The following is a 14,556-nucleotide window of genomic DNA, read 5'->3' as shown; positions in this document are numbered from 1 at the left end:
GCGGCAGGGAAGGGATCCCTCACCGTGACGCAGGTGCTGCTGAGCTGCGCCCAGCCATAGAGATCCAGCAGCCGGTAGACGCTGCTGACTTTGCAGCGCATGAGCCTCTCCCCTTTGGCAAAGGACGTTGAGTCAATGCCCTGGAGGTCATTGATGGGGGTCACCGTGGAGAGGTCTGTGGGAGAGAAAGCGCACAGGAGGGGTCAGCTGGTTAAACAAACACAGTCAAGGCATCACTGGAGCTGGGTGAGACGGTCCATTTGCATGTTCCACCCATGGCTCTGGAAAAGCACATTGCCTCTCACTTTCCTCCATTCCTTGTGGATGATTTAATTTTCTGTTTGAAACAGAGGTGGGGAACCTATTTGACGCCACAGGACACATTCTTATCCAGATAGGCCTTGCAGACCAAATTTGACAGGTGGGTGGGAAATTGCTTGATGTCACAATGAAGCCAGATTCAAGGTGCCTTGAAGTTCTGAAATCAGGACTTCAAAGCACCATTTAAGGTACTGCTGAAATGAAGACCCCCTCCTGGCTTTAGCAAACGATTATGAATCCAGAAGAACATACAAAGAGTCTGCTGGGTCAGGCCAATGGCCCATCTAGTCCAGCATCCTGTTCTCCCATTGCTGCCTCTGACCATGAAAGCAGAGCAGAGCCATTGTGGCTCATAGTGATCAATAGCCCTCTTCGATATGGTTTTGCCTAATCCTCTTTTAAAGCCATGCAAGTTGGTGGCCATCACTGCCTCCTGTGGGAGTGAGTTCCATAGTTTAACTCTGTGCTGTGTGAAGGAGAACTTTCCTTTATCTGTCTTGAAGGGGCTGGCATCAGATGCCCTGCTAAAATGGAGGGGGAACCCTTCAATTTAGCCGGGGACTTGACGCAAGTGACTTTCTGAATCAGGAAAGCGTCTGCATGGAATCTGGTCAAACTGAGCAGGGCTCAACCCCACCCCCACCCCACTGGTCAGCTGGCAGGCAGGGAGTTACAGGTGAAACTTGGAAAATTAGAATATCGTGGAAAAATTCATTATTTCAGTAATTCAACTTAAAAGGTGAAACTAATATGTGAGGTAGACTCATGACATGCAAAGCGAGATATGTCAAGCCTTTATTTGTTATAATTGTGATGATCATGGCGTACAGCTGATGAAAACCCCAAATTAACAATCTCAGAAAATTACTGCCTCAGTGCGGCGTGGCATGGATGAGAGCAGCTTTTGCATCTCATTTGGAAACCAAGGACCCAGAGTTTGGAGGAAGAATGGGGAGGCACACAATTCCAGATGCTTGAAGTCCAGTGTGAAGTTTCCACAGTCTGTGTTGATTTGGGGAGTCATGTCATCAGCTGGTGTTGGTCCACTGTTCTTCATTAAGTCCAGGGTCAACGCAGCCGCCTACCAGGAGATTTTGGAGCACTTCATGCTTCCTTCCACAGATGAGCTTCATGGGGATGCTGACTTCATTTTCCAGCAGGACTTTGGCACCTGCCCACACTGCCCAAAGTACCAAAACCTGGTTCAATGCCCATGGGATTACTGTGCTTGACTGGCCAGCAAACTCGCTTGACCTGAACCCCATAGAGAATCTATGGGGCATTGCCAAGTGCAAGATGAGAGACATGAGACCGAGCAATGAAGGCTGCTATTGAAGCATCCTGGTCTTCCATAACACCTCAGCAGTGCCACAGGCTGATAGCATCCATGCCATGCCGCATTGGGGCAGTAATTGATGCAAAAGGGGCCCAAACCAAGTACTGAGTACATATGCATGCTTCTACTTCTCAGAGGTCCAATATTGCTCTATTTGCAGTACTTGTTTTGCTGATTTCATTTAATATTCAAATTTTCTGAGATTGTTAATTTGGGGTTTTCATCAGCTGTATGCCATTATCATCACAATTGTAACAAATAAACGCTTGACATATCTCGCTTTGCATGTCATGAGTCTATCTCATATATTAGTTTCACCTTTTAAGTTGAATTATTGAAATAAACGAACTTTTCCACGATATTCTAATTTTCCGAGTTTCACCTGTAAATCCTGCTGCTTTGGTTACATGCACCTGTTCCTGGCTGGAAACAGGCATGGGCAGCCAATGCAGGATTTAATCCTGACCTTCTGGCCCATCAGCTGACCTTACAACAATTTGGCTAGGCCAAACCATCACTTCCTCCTACCATTTCAGGAGAAAGACCCTCCCTCACTGGCCATCAAGTATCTCAAGGGACAGGATGGAGAGAGAGGAAGGTGGCCAGGAATTGTGGCTGGGGTGGGGGTAGCTGCAGAATGAAGAGCTGGGTCCCTTTTGGGGCTGGCGGTTCATGTGTCAGGTGGGTGGGGGTTCTGCAGAAGTGAATGCTGAGAGCAATGCGTGGGTCCGCCAAATTCAAAACAAGGTTGAAAAGTGGGGGGGGGGGGCGTCCCATGAGGAGGCCAGGTCAGGGTACAGTGTGGGGCAAAAGGCTGAGCACAGTCAGGCCTTGCTGGAGTCACTGGGGCCGCATTCACACCATGCATTTAAACCACTGTGACACTACTTTAAACAGTCACAGCTTCCCCCAAAAAACTTCTGGGAGCTGTAGTTTGTTAAGGGTGCTGAGCGTTGTTAGGAGACCCCTTCCCTATTCCCCTCCCAGAGCTACCGTTCTCCATGGAGATGAGCTGATTATTAGACCGCTCTAGGCATTGTAGTTCTGGGAGGGGAATAGGGGTCTCTTCACAATGCTCAGCCCCATATATATTCTTTGGGGGAAGCCGTACGTGTTTAAAAAGTGGTATGATGTTCCTTCAGATGTAATGGTGTGAATGACACCTGTGTGGTGGCCAGGAGGCTTGTGTTGATGTGAGGCACAGGCAGATTTCTAGGCAAGAGGAGGGAGGGAGGAGGAAAGGGGCTCAGGAGACGGAGAAGGTGCTTTGGCACCAGACGCATTCGTACAAGGGATGCCAACTTACTCAAGGGTGAAGGCGGGAAGACGGAAGGGGCAGTGCTGGCCATGAAGTCTGCAATCTGCCGGAGGGCCCAGATATTGGAGTTGTTTCCTTTCTTCATTTGCTCCTGGATGAGGCTCTCCAGCTCCTCCCTGAAAGACTGGGGTGGGGGAAACCCAGAGAGACCCTGAATGATCCAGGCTGCAGCAGCTCTGAGTCCTCCTCCTCCTCCTCTGTACCCTTCAAACTCTGACATTCGTTTGCTCAAGAATGACCACTTCATTCATTTGGATATTCAGGAACCAGAGAGAGACCCTTTCATCTCTGGCTGATCCAAAGACTCAAAAGATCCAAAAGTGGTCATTCTTACAATAAAGGGAGACTTCATTGTAAAACCACTGCAGGGCATGAGAAGTAGCGCCAGCATTGCCACTGTTTTTTGGGCAAGATCTTGCGAGATCTCACCCACGTCCCGCAAGATCTCGCCAGAACCAACCTCTGCTCAGCTAGGTAAGGGATGCTTTGCCGGCAGGGCAGTGTAGCATTTCCTGTTTCACCTCAAATGGTGCAATGGGATGAATCATCCCTGAACCACTGAAGGACTCTGGATTCAATCACAGTAATGGCTTTCTATCCCACTGCAGCTGTTAATTAACTTCACAGCGCTGGGATCATTGTTAATCTTTAAGGTAGACACATAATTTGGGGAAATGAGAAGTGGAATTGTGACATTTATTGTGTGGTAAAGGGGGGGGGGCTTTCCTATTGCCAGGAGTCAGAAACCCTTATTGATCAACTGCAAATCACCCAGGAGATCAGCTAGTAGACCCAAATATGCACAGGTCCTGAATCAAGCAAATGTGCAAATGGCTTTAGATACCTATTAGGTCCATAAATTACCATATAGCATATATTCAACACAAGAAACAGCGACAATTTGTTGTTGACAAAGGACAGCTGGACATAGAAAGGGCCCCATTACCTTCAGTAGCTTAGGGCCTCATCAAACCTAAATCTGGCCCTGCCTGTAGCCCAGAGCAGGTCATGTGGCCCTGCCTCAAGGTCAGACATGCTCACCGGCTCAAGCTGAGCTCTGCCTTTCCTGAGTGGAATGGCTCTTGCCTTGCTGCACAATGTCCCCCCGCCCTGTCAAATCTGGCTTGCGCCATTGAGGTGGGTGATACTCACAGGGCTTTGCAGAATCATGGTGACCCTTTTCTTCTGCTCCATCAGGTTGAAGTCTTGGCGCAGGTCGGCAGCCATGTTCCTGATGCGCAGGTACTCAGGGTCATCTTCTGAGAACCGGTCGAAGTAATGCTGGCTTTGGGTGGGGAGGGAGGAGACCTCCTCAGGGATGGTCTCGCTGCTCATTTTGGATGTTCTAGTCTACTTTGGGGGCCTGCACAAACAAAGATGGAAATGCCAATTGCATCCTCTCTCTCTAGAATCCTAGAACCATAGAAGTGCAGAGATGGGGGGACTCCCAAGGGTAATCTAGTTCAAATGTCCGCAATGCAGGAATCACAGTTGAAAAATCCCGGACAGATGGCCATCCAACCTCTGTTTAAAAACCTCCAGCGAAGGAGAGTCCATCACCTTCCAACTGCTAAACAGCTCTTGCCCTCAGAAAGCTCTTCCTCGTGTTTAGTTGGAATCTCCTTCCGTGTCATTTGAATCCTACCCTCTGGAGCAGCAAAAAACACGCTTGTTCTATCTTCCATGTGGCACAGCCCTTCGGATATTTGAAAGTGGCTATTATGTCATCCACACTTCCCTTTGTCCCACAATTTATTCTATTGGTCCGTGATTTCAAGGCACAAGTCCAATAGGTTTTCCCTTTGTCCCGCCTCTTTGCCCGAGAAAACCCACTGTTCACCGCTGAATCGGAACAGAAGTCAACCCACAGGAAACCTGATTGATGAGCCCAGGCTAACCATACCCAGCTCCCTCCCAAGGCTTGGTTTCCAGACCCTTCATCATCTTGGTCACCCTCCTCCGCACACCTTCCAGCTCTAATATCAACACAGCAATGTTAAGAAATTGCCCAAGCCTCCTTCCCCAGAATCCAGCACTTTAATGTCAGAACGCACCTCTTGACAATGCTTGAGGGGGTTTATATACTTCTGGGATCACAGGGGGAAGTGGGCAGGGTGTGTGTGTGTGTGGGGGGGAGCTGCAGGCTGAGTCACAAACAACTGCATATCAGGCTGACAGAAAGCCCTGGTGTAAATTACACATTGCAGCAAATCTTCTCTGTTCATTATTGCTAAAAACGTTTAATTACAACCAAGGAGCCCAGATGGCATGTGGCTTGAAGGCAAAAGCACGTGAGTCTCTTACTTCCAGCAAGAAGAGTAGGCAGAAAACCTAGAGAGACCTGAAACCATTACTCATCTGGTCGCCTATGGCGAGGAAGAATCTTCTCCAGGGGACCAAGCCTAACAAAAAGCCACAGTTACTTACTCAAAGTATATGTGATCAGGGAGGAAGAGAATGTTATTTGCACGGTTGTAATGCTCTTATTGTGGGTGGTGCTGTGGGTTAAACCACAGAGCCTAGGACTTGCTGATCAGAAGGTTGGCAGTTCGAATCCCCACAACGGGGTGAGCTCCCGTTGCTCGGTCCCTGCTCCTGCCAACCTAGCAGTTTGAAAGCACATCAAAGTGCAAGTAGATGAATAGGTACCACTCTGGTGGGAAGGTAAACGGCGTTTCCGTGCGCTGCTTTGGTTCGCCAGAAGCAGCTTAGTCATGCTGGCCACATGACCTGGAAGCTGTCTGCAGACAAACGCCGGCTTCCTCGGCCAATAAAGCGAGATGAGCGCTGCAACCCCAGAGTAGACCACGATTGGACCCTATGGTCAGGGGTCCCTTTACCCTTTAATGCTCTTATTGCACTACTTAGAAGCAGCTGGACCAGCCTAAGTGTTTGGTGCCACATATGATTCTCCCTCCCAGCAGAGCATCCAGCACAATCATCCCCCCCCCATGTCCGTGAAGGCTGCTAGGAGGATATGCTGTTCCCTTGTTTGCACTAGGTCAGACTTGCTCCCTTCCCTTCTGCCATCCCTTATGGCATCCGTAATCTGCCAGCTGAGAGGGTCTGCTTCCCTTGGTCTCATGGTATGGCCAGCCACTGACAAACAGGGCTGCAAACAAGAAAGGTGTGTTTTACTTATTTATTTCAGAAAATTTATACACTGCTTGACTGTAAAAAAAACAAAAACAAAAACATTGTTAGTAAGAAGACCAGGGGTCAGCAACCCGCGGCTCCGGAGCCGCATGTGGCTCTTTTACACCTTTGTCGCGGCTCCGGGGCAGATACTAGCGAGGGGAGGAGGCGCATTGTGCGCCCCGACACTCCCCACTGTGGCGGGTGCTGTACTGGCTGTGACGTCGCATGGGGGCGGTGCGTGCGTTAGTCACGCACTGTCCCGACGTCACCTTCCCGCCCGCTGTCAGATCACGGCTCCGGAGATATATTTGTTTTAAATGTTGCAATGGTTTTGCGGCTCCCAGGTTTTTTTTCTTCGGAAACGGGTCCAAGTGGCTCATAGAATCATAGAATCATAGAGTTGGAAGAGACCACAAGGGCGATCGAGTCCAACCCCCTGCCAAGCAGGAAACACCATCAGAGCACTCCTGACATATGGTTGTCAAGCCTCTGCTTAAAGACCTCCAAAGAAGGAGACTCCACCACACTCCTTGGCAGCAAATTCCACTGTCAAACAGCTCTTACTGTCAGGAAGTTCTTCCTAATGTTTAGGTGGAATCTTCTTTCTTTCTCTTTTTGTCTTAAAGGTTGCAGACCCCTGGTTTATGCACTGAAAATCAGTGAACAAAATATGAAGAATTAACAGCAAAAATGCAAGACATTCGAAAAGTTGACATAACAGCAGACTAAAACCAGATCGAAACCTGTATGAACTTTCCAAATGTCTGGGTAGGTTTGTCTGACCAAGAAGGTTTTAGCAAGTGCTGAGAAGAGTTCAGTGAAGGAGCCTGACTCCTGTCAAGAGGCAGGGAGTTCCAGAGTGTAGCTGCTACTCCTGCTGCACTAAAAGATTGGTTCCATACAAATGCGGAAGGGGTCCTACGTGACACCTGTAACAGAGCCAGTCTCGCCAATCGAAGCTGTCAGTTGGGGTATATGGGCAAGGCGATCTCACAGGTAAACTGGCCCCAAGCTATTATACTAATAATACTACGAACTTTGCCCAGAAGCAAACTGGCAGCCAGTGCAAGACCCTGAGCAACAGTGTCGTGTGCTGACAAGGCCTTATGTAGCACATCCCCTGCCAGACAGGACTATGGAGCAGAATTTCATTCCTTGGGCCTCTGGGTTTGCATGTGTGTGTGTCTGGGGCACATCTCTCACTCTTCCGTCTAAATATTTGAACACATGCTGGCTGTTAGCATTGCTGAATGGACCAAAAACCCAACACACGCTGTGTTCACACAACATTCCTTTCTAGAATCAATGGAGGCCGAGTGCTTGTTTTCTCCAAGTAGTCTGTTCACAATCCAGATATATTGCACATTATTCTTGCCCCTGAAGACTGCTTCCTGAGAAACTGGTTTCATTTTTAATATAGTAACTCAGCTCGATTCTGCATTACCCTGCAGCACATCCATTTGAAAACAGAGGAAGACAGGTGTAGGTGGTTTGGGCAATGGTGGGGGGTGGGGTGGGAGTCTCTACCCCCACCCAATGATGTTGTGGGTGAGCATAAACCAAGATCACAACTCCCACCTCCTTCTCTATTCACCTGGGGCAAATGGAAAAAGCAAGAATAGCCTCATCAAAGGAAGGATTTTTTAATTGCCTATCAAGTCACCAAACCCAGCATTGTAGATGGCAGGATCTAGACTCAACCTGGATGCAGAACAGCATGCTGAGGAAGAGCATGAACAATGCTGGATTGAGTAAAAAAATTACATTTTTGTGTGACAAACAAGTCACTGTGTACACAGCCGCAGTGTTGGGGAGTGTAATGCATTTGTGGGTAATCACAGAACTGTCGAGTTGGGAGGGATCCCAAGGGTCATATGGCCCAACCTCCTGCAGTCACAAATGTCGAGCTTTGAAAAACACACATGGAAGAGGCTATTGAGAATTTAAAAGTAAGAGGCACATATAATGAAAAGTTATGACTCTGCCGTGTGCTTTTCCGCCCTGCTTTGAACCCCTCAGCCTGGGCGCTCATGTCACTCCCCAGGCTGGCACATTAGATGACCTGCTCTGGGGATCCTGAATTCAGACAACACTTTTGCTTTCCATTTCTCTCCAGTGTCAGCTTGTGTTTGGATGGAGACTTCTCTCGAACTTTGCAGAACAACCACTTCCTTTTCGCCTCTTACTCTTCCAAGGCAGTGCCATGTTACCGTTGCCTGGTAACCCAGATGCACCAGGACTTAAAAATAAAGATCTGAGTAGGATTAAGAGAGGAGGGAAGCTGGAAAGCTCTTGCTGCCTTTCAGCCAGGTGCCAGTTGTGATGGGAAGGGGCACCATGGAAAAGGGGTTATATACATGATATATGATATCAGAGAAGTAAAAGAAAATGCCTTGGGCAGCTCTGCTCACATGCTTTAGCCATCATCTAACTTTCATGCAAGGTTATTGCATGCTTGCAAAATAAACAAATAAATAAATAAAATCCCCCAGCATTTGAGCAAGCAGAACTGCTAGAAATTTTCCCACAATAGGGGCCGGCAGGAGGAATTGTGTCTGCAAAACCCCTCTTTTGTGTCGCCCTTGACACAGAGCTGCGCTTGCACATTCTTGTCGACCCAGATTGCTTTTAGCTGGCTGCCTGCCAGCCTCTCTGTCCTGCAAACAGCTCTTAGTCCGCACCGCAGGATGGTCACTAGTTCAAAGCTTGTCCTCACATGACTGCCTTATGAACTCAGACTGGACCCCATCTCCCTCCAGCAAGGTTTGGAGACTGGCAGTGTCAAAGGCCACCTCTGACTGTACTGTTCCAATGCATGGGGAGAAGGAAGGCCTGTGTCCCCTGTGGGACTTGCCCTCTCCTGACACCTTTGCAGCCTTAAAGGGCTTAACAGTATATAATAATCTGAAAGGCTTGCAAATGGCTACAAGGTTACAGCTACACCCTGGTGCTTAGACCATGAGTAGGATACTAGCTTCCAAAGCTGTAAAGCTAAGTGGAGGCTAAATCTCATCACCACTGGGCTCCATTCTCTGCCCAATGGCTAGCAGGGCCACAATGCAAGGAAAAAACCCTTAAATAAGAGACACGGGGGAATGATTAATGGACTTCAATGTCTGTACACTAATGCGCAAAGCATGGGAAATAAACAAGATGAGCTTGAGCTCTTAGTACAGCAAACTAAATATGACATAATAGGCATCACTGAAACCTGGTGGGATAAGTCCCACGACTGGAATGTAATAATGGAGGGATACAATCTATTTCAGAGAAACAGACCAGACAAGAAAGGAGGAGGAGTGGCGTTATATGTCAGGGATGTGTATACCTGTGAAGAGATCCAAGATTTAGAACCTCAAAGCCAAAGTGAGAGCATTTGGGTCAAAATTAAGGGAGAGAAGAATAACAGGGACCTCATTGTGGGAGTTTACTATAGATCCCCAAGCCAAACGGAGGACATAGATGATGCCTTCCTGGAACAGATGGCCAAGCATGCAAAAGGAAGGGAGATAGTAGTAATGGGGGACTTCAATTACCCGGATATTTGCTGGATGTCAAACTCAGCCAAGAGCATAAGGTCAAACAGATTCCTCACTGGCCTTGCAGACAACTTCATTGTCCAGAAAGTGGGAGAAGCAACAAGAGGAACAGCCATTTTAGATCTGGTCCTAACAAATGTTGATGACCTGGTTAGTGGGGTAGAAGTGGAAGGATCATTAGGCGCGAGTGATCATGCTCTTCTGAAGTTTACTATACAGCAGAAAGGAGCAGCCAAGCATACTAGGACTCAATTTCTTGACTTTAAGAAAGCCGACTTCATAAAACTTAGGGAAGTGCTGGGTGAGATCCCATGGACAGTAATACTAAAAGGAAAGGGAGTTCATGATGGCTGGGAGTTTGTTAAGAGGGAGATAGTAAAAGCACAACTTCAGGCAATACCAATGAGACGGAAACATGGAAGGTGCCTAAAGAAGCCAGGGTGGCTATCTAAAGAACTTTTAACTGAGTTAAGATTAAAAAAGGATGTGTACAAAAAATGGAAAAGGGGGGAAACCACCAAAGAGGAATTCAAACAAATAACCAGCACGTGTAGACACAATGTCAGAAAAGCTAAAGCACAGAATGAACTCCGGCTTGCTAGAGAGGTTAAAAGCAACAAAAAAGGCTTTTATGGGTATGTTCATATCAAAAGGAAGAACAAAGAAACCGTGGGGTCACTCAGAGGAGAAGATGGTGAAATGCAAACAGGGGACACAGAAAGGGCTGAACTCCTCAATGCCTTCTTTGCCTCAGTCTTCTCTGATAAAGAAAACAATGCCCGACCTGAAGAATTTGGAGCAAATGATTCAGCAGAGGAAACACAGCCCAGAATAACTAAGGAGATAGTACAAGAAAACTTGGCTAGTTTAGATGTATTCAAGTCTCCAGGGCCAGATGAACTGCATCCAAGAGTATTAAAAGAACTGGCAGATGTGATCTCAGAACCACTGGCAGTCATCTTTGAGAATTCCTGGAGAACAGGCGAAGTCCCGGCAGACTGGAGGAGGGCAAATGTTGTCCCTATTTTCAAAAAGGGGAAAAGAGAGGACCCAAATAATTACCGCCCAGTCAGTCTGACATCAATACCAGGGAAGATTCTGGAGCAGATCATTAAGCAAACAGTCTGTGAGCACCTAGAAAGGAATACTGTGATCACCAATAGTCAGCATGGATTTCTGAAAAATAAGTCATGTCAGACTAACATGATCTCGTTTTTTGACAGAATTACAAGCCTGGTAGATGAAGGGAACGCAGTGGATGTAGCCTACCTTGATTTCAGCAAGGCATTTGACAAGGTGCCCCATGATTTTCTTGTAAAGAAGCTGGTAAAATGCGGACTTGACTATGCTACCACTCAGTGGATTTGTAACTGGCTGACTGACCGAACCCAAAGGGTGCTCATCAATGGTTCCTCTTCATCCTGGAGAAGAGTGACTAGTGGGGTGCCACAGGGTTCTGTCTTGGGCCCGGTCTTATTCAACATCTTTATCGACGACTTGGATGATGGACTCAAGGGCATCCTGATCAAATTTGCAGATGACACCAAACTGGGAGGGGTGGCTAACACCCCAGAGGACAGGATCACACTTCAAAACGACCTTGACAGATTAGAGAACTGGGCCAAAACAAACAAGATGAATTTTAATCGGGAGAAATGTAAAGTATTGCACTTGGGCAAAAAAAATGAGAGGCACAAATACAAGATGGGTGACACCTGGCTTGAGAGCAGTACATGTGAAAAGGATCTAGGAGTCTTGGTTGACCACAAACTTGACATGAGCCAACAGTGTGACGCGGCAGCTAAAAAAGCCAATGCAATTCTGGGCTGCATCAATAGGAGTATAGCATCTAGATCAAGGGAAGTAATAGTGCCACTGTATTCTGCTCTGGTCAGACCTCACCTGGAGTACTGCGTCCAGTTCTGGGCACCACAGTTCAAGAAGGACACTGACAAACTGGAACGTGTCCAGAGGAGGGCAACCAAAATGGTCAAAGGCCTGGAAACGATGCCTTATGAGGAACGGCTAAGGGAGCTGGGCATGTTTAGCCTGGAGAAGAGGAGGTTAAGGGGTGATATGATAGCCATGTTCAAATATATAAAAGGATGTCACATAGAGGAGGGAGAAAGGTTGTTTTCTGCTGCTCCAGAGAAGCGGACACGGAACAATGGTTCCAAACTACAAGAAAAAAGATTCCACCTAAACATTAGGAAGAACTTCCTGACAGTAAGAGCTGTTCGACACTGGAATTTGCTGCCAAGGAGTGTGGTGGAGTCTCCTTCTTTGGAGGTCTTTAAGCAGAGGCTTGACAACCATATGTCAGGAGTGCTCTGATGGTGTTTCCTGCTTGGCAGGGAGTTGGACTCGATGGCCCTTGTGGTCTCTTCCAACTCTATGATTCAATGATTCTAAAAATATGTAAATTGGCTTTGCCAGGATGAGGCAGACATGAGGGACCCAGATGAGGGCAACAGTAGGAGCTGAGGTATGAGCAAGACTTACTTCACCAGAGGGGCCCGTTTAAAGCAAGGAGAGAGCCCAAATGCCCCTCTCCATACCTCCACTGTCTTCTGAGTCTGTAGGTGGGCAAGGAGGGAATTAACAACATTGTTAGGAGAAGGAATGAGCCACTGTGCACGTGGTCAGCAGCCTGGAAGCACAGGTGGGGTATGCCTAAGGAAATGCTCACAGCTGTGGCTGGCCAGGCTAAGATGGGGTTGGAAGCTCAGGGCAGGTGATCCCTGCACCTATGGCTGACTCAGATGGAAACCACCTTAATAGTAGTGCCCTATTTAAGGGGGAAAGAGACAAGCCCCAAGGGTTGCCACAACTCTCCAGGGTAGATGTGGGGAGGAGACCAAGGGGGTGATGCAGGATGTCACAGCACAAAGGGGGACCAAGCGACTCAGGCTGGGTGAAGGGGCAGCCGAAGCAAGGGGAGCTGAGGGACTGTCACATGTGGAGAGGAAGCAAGGACAAAGAGGAGAGTAGATGCCAGGGTGGGGGTGGAACTTTCTTGGACTTGACATGAGGCCACCTCCCTCTCAACACTGCATCAAGCACCAACTGCGACAAGTTTCCACACAATGCAGCCTTAATCCTGGAATCCTCCATGTTTCCCCAGCATTGCTTCCACCTTCCCCATTTTGGGGGAGAGATGTGGAATTGCAGCCCCAAAGGTAGGGCTGAGGCATGGTGGGAGGTGCTGACATGTTGAGTTTGAGAGAGGTAAGAAGCAGGCGGCCATGGGGAACAGGAGAAATGGTCAGTTCTTGCCAGTGGCAGCTCAGCAGGTGCCCCACCTGACCAACCTGTGATGCCAGCTCTGGATTCAGCATCTGGCCTCCAGGACTCTGGAAGGAACAGCACCCCACCAGGCCTGGAGCTAAGCACCCAGCCTGGCCCTAACACACCCCCTGCTTTGGCCCAACACCCCTTCATCCTCCCTCCGCTGTCTCTTGGGGGGGGGCTCTGTCTGGGAAGGAGAAATTCATTGCTACCCAGGCTGCTGCTCTCCCCAGCTTTTAAATATCTGTCACCCCAGGCAGCTTGAACATGGCTAGGCTGCCCAGTTCTGCCCATGGCAACCATGTGCCTCCACTCCCAGACACAAAGGGCCCATTGTCAAGGATCCCAGATGAGAAGGAGTCTCTCTCCGCGCGTCGCTTGAAAACCCAGGAGGAATCCGCAGATGGCAGATGTGGACGGAAGACAATCAGGCAGATCACGAAAAGGTTTCCACAGCCCAGAAGGGTGTGTGACAGCAGCACATTCAGGCAAGGAGGGCTGGGAGCAGCCTGGGGCCACAGGGCACGTTGGCGTATGAGCCAGCTCTGGCATATGGTGCTTTGGCAATCTCATTGTGCCAGGCAGCGGGCGGCAGCCAGATTGTCTTACACAGTGCAGCAGAGTTGCCCACTGGGGGAAGAGCTGGAGTTTTTACAGGAGAAGAGTCCCCTGGGAGTGGGGGGTGGAAGGCAAACAGCGAGGAAACAACAAGAGCCGGGAAGACTCTCTGAGCATCTCCTTCCCTAGGCTGGAGTCGGAAATTCTGTCTGCAAAGCAGAGACCCTAGGGAAGGTGGGAGTGGGTGGCCCTCTGGGTTAGCCAGGGGCTCTGCAATCTGGGATTCTCATCCTGGGATTCTCTTAGCAAATGATAGGGCTCAGTTATCTGCATGCTTTCATTTTCTGCCCCACCAACAACTCCACAGATGCTGTTCCATAACAGGATGGCATCTACACATGCAAAGAAACATACACACACTTCATAAGGAGTTTAATTCTAGAATCCTCTCCAGTAGCCTGTTTTGTTATAGCTGCAGTTGTAATGTAAGAAAATGTGAAAGCTTGTCAAAAGGAAGGAAATAAAAAATGGGGAAGGGAGTTGCAAAATAAAATTCAGGGAGCTCAGAGTTTCTTGGGGGATTAAAAAACCCCTCCTTTTTGCTACTCATGCTGAGAACAACTTGCTATTTGCAAAATTGCACCTACATCCGTTTCTCATTAATGACAATGCGTAAGAAATGCACCTCTTGAGACTCAGGAAAAGGAGATCATGGCAACATGAGGAAGCTCTAAACTTCCTAAACATACAATGTTCCAAGCATCTTTTTTGGTTTAATAAAACAAACCATTTCCTCTTTTCCGTATCTATTTTTAAGGCAATTTTTATGGCACCCCTCTTCTCTCCCCTTCCCTTGTGAATTTAGCAATCTCTTTTGGCCCTCTGCCCCCCCCTTCTGCTGCTTGACCTCTCTGGAGGGACAGGATTCTTGGCACCAAACATTGGTAGCCTTTTTGAAGTTGATGTGACCAGTTGAGCCGGGCCTCAAAGTGGATTAATGGAATTGCCAAACAGGAGAGATGAACCAATAAAGGCAATTAAATTAAGCATCAATCATG

The 14,556-nt window shown here is 48.2% G+C and overlaps 1 protein-coding gene across 3 annotated transcripts in view; it reads right to left on the bottom strand.

Moving 5' to 3' along the window:
* ADD2 (adducin 2) overlaps window positions 1-14,556 on the bottom strand; it is an 82,119-nt gene that overhangs the window by 26,437 nt on the left and 41,126 nt on the right. For 2 of the 3 annotated variants that reach the window (XM_079987476.1, XM_079987477.1), the window contains exons 2-4: window positions 4,128-4,338; window positions 2,964-3,099; window positions 24-175 (exon numbers count right to left, since the gene is read on the bottom strand). In XM_079987476.1, coding sequence (XP_079843602.1) covers window positions 24-175; window positions 2,964-3,099; window positions 4,128-4,310 — 471 coding nt within the window. In that variant the 5' untranslated portion in view covers window positions 4,311-4,338. Of the gene's footprint in view, window positions 1-23; window positions 176-2,963; window positions 3,100-4,127; window positions 4,339-14,556 lie in introns of those variants that run through there. The other variant, XM_079987478.1, reaches the window with a different exon arrangement.

Source organism: Podarcis cretensis (genome assembly GCF_951804945.1).
Source record: "Podarcis cretensis genome assembly, chromosome: 8".
In the NCBI taxonomy this organism is placed as follows: domain Eukaryota; kingdom Metazoa; phylum Chordata; class Lepidosauria; order Squamata; family Lacertidae; genus Podarcis; species Podarcis cretensis.
The sequence above is the reverse complement of the archived record's forward strand: the minus strand, read 5'-3'. Positions and strand labels throughout refer to the sequence as shown.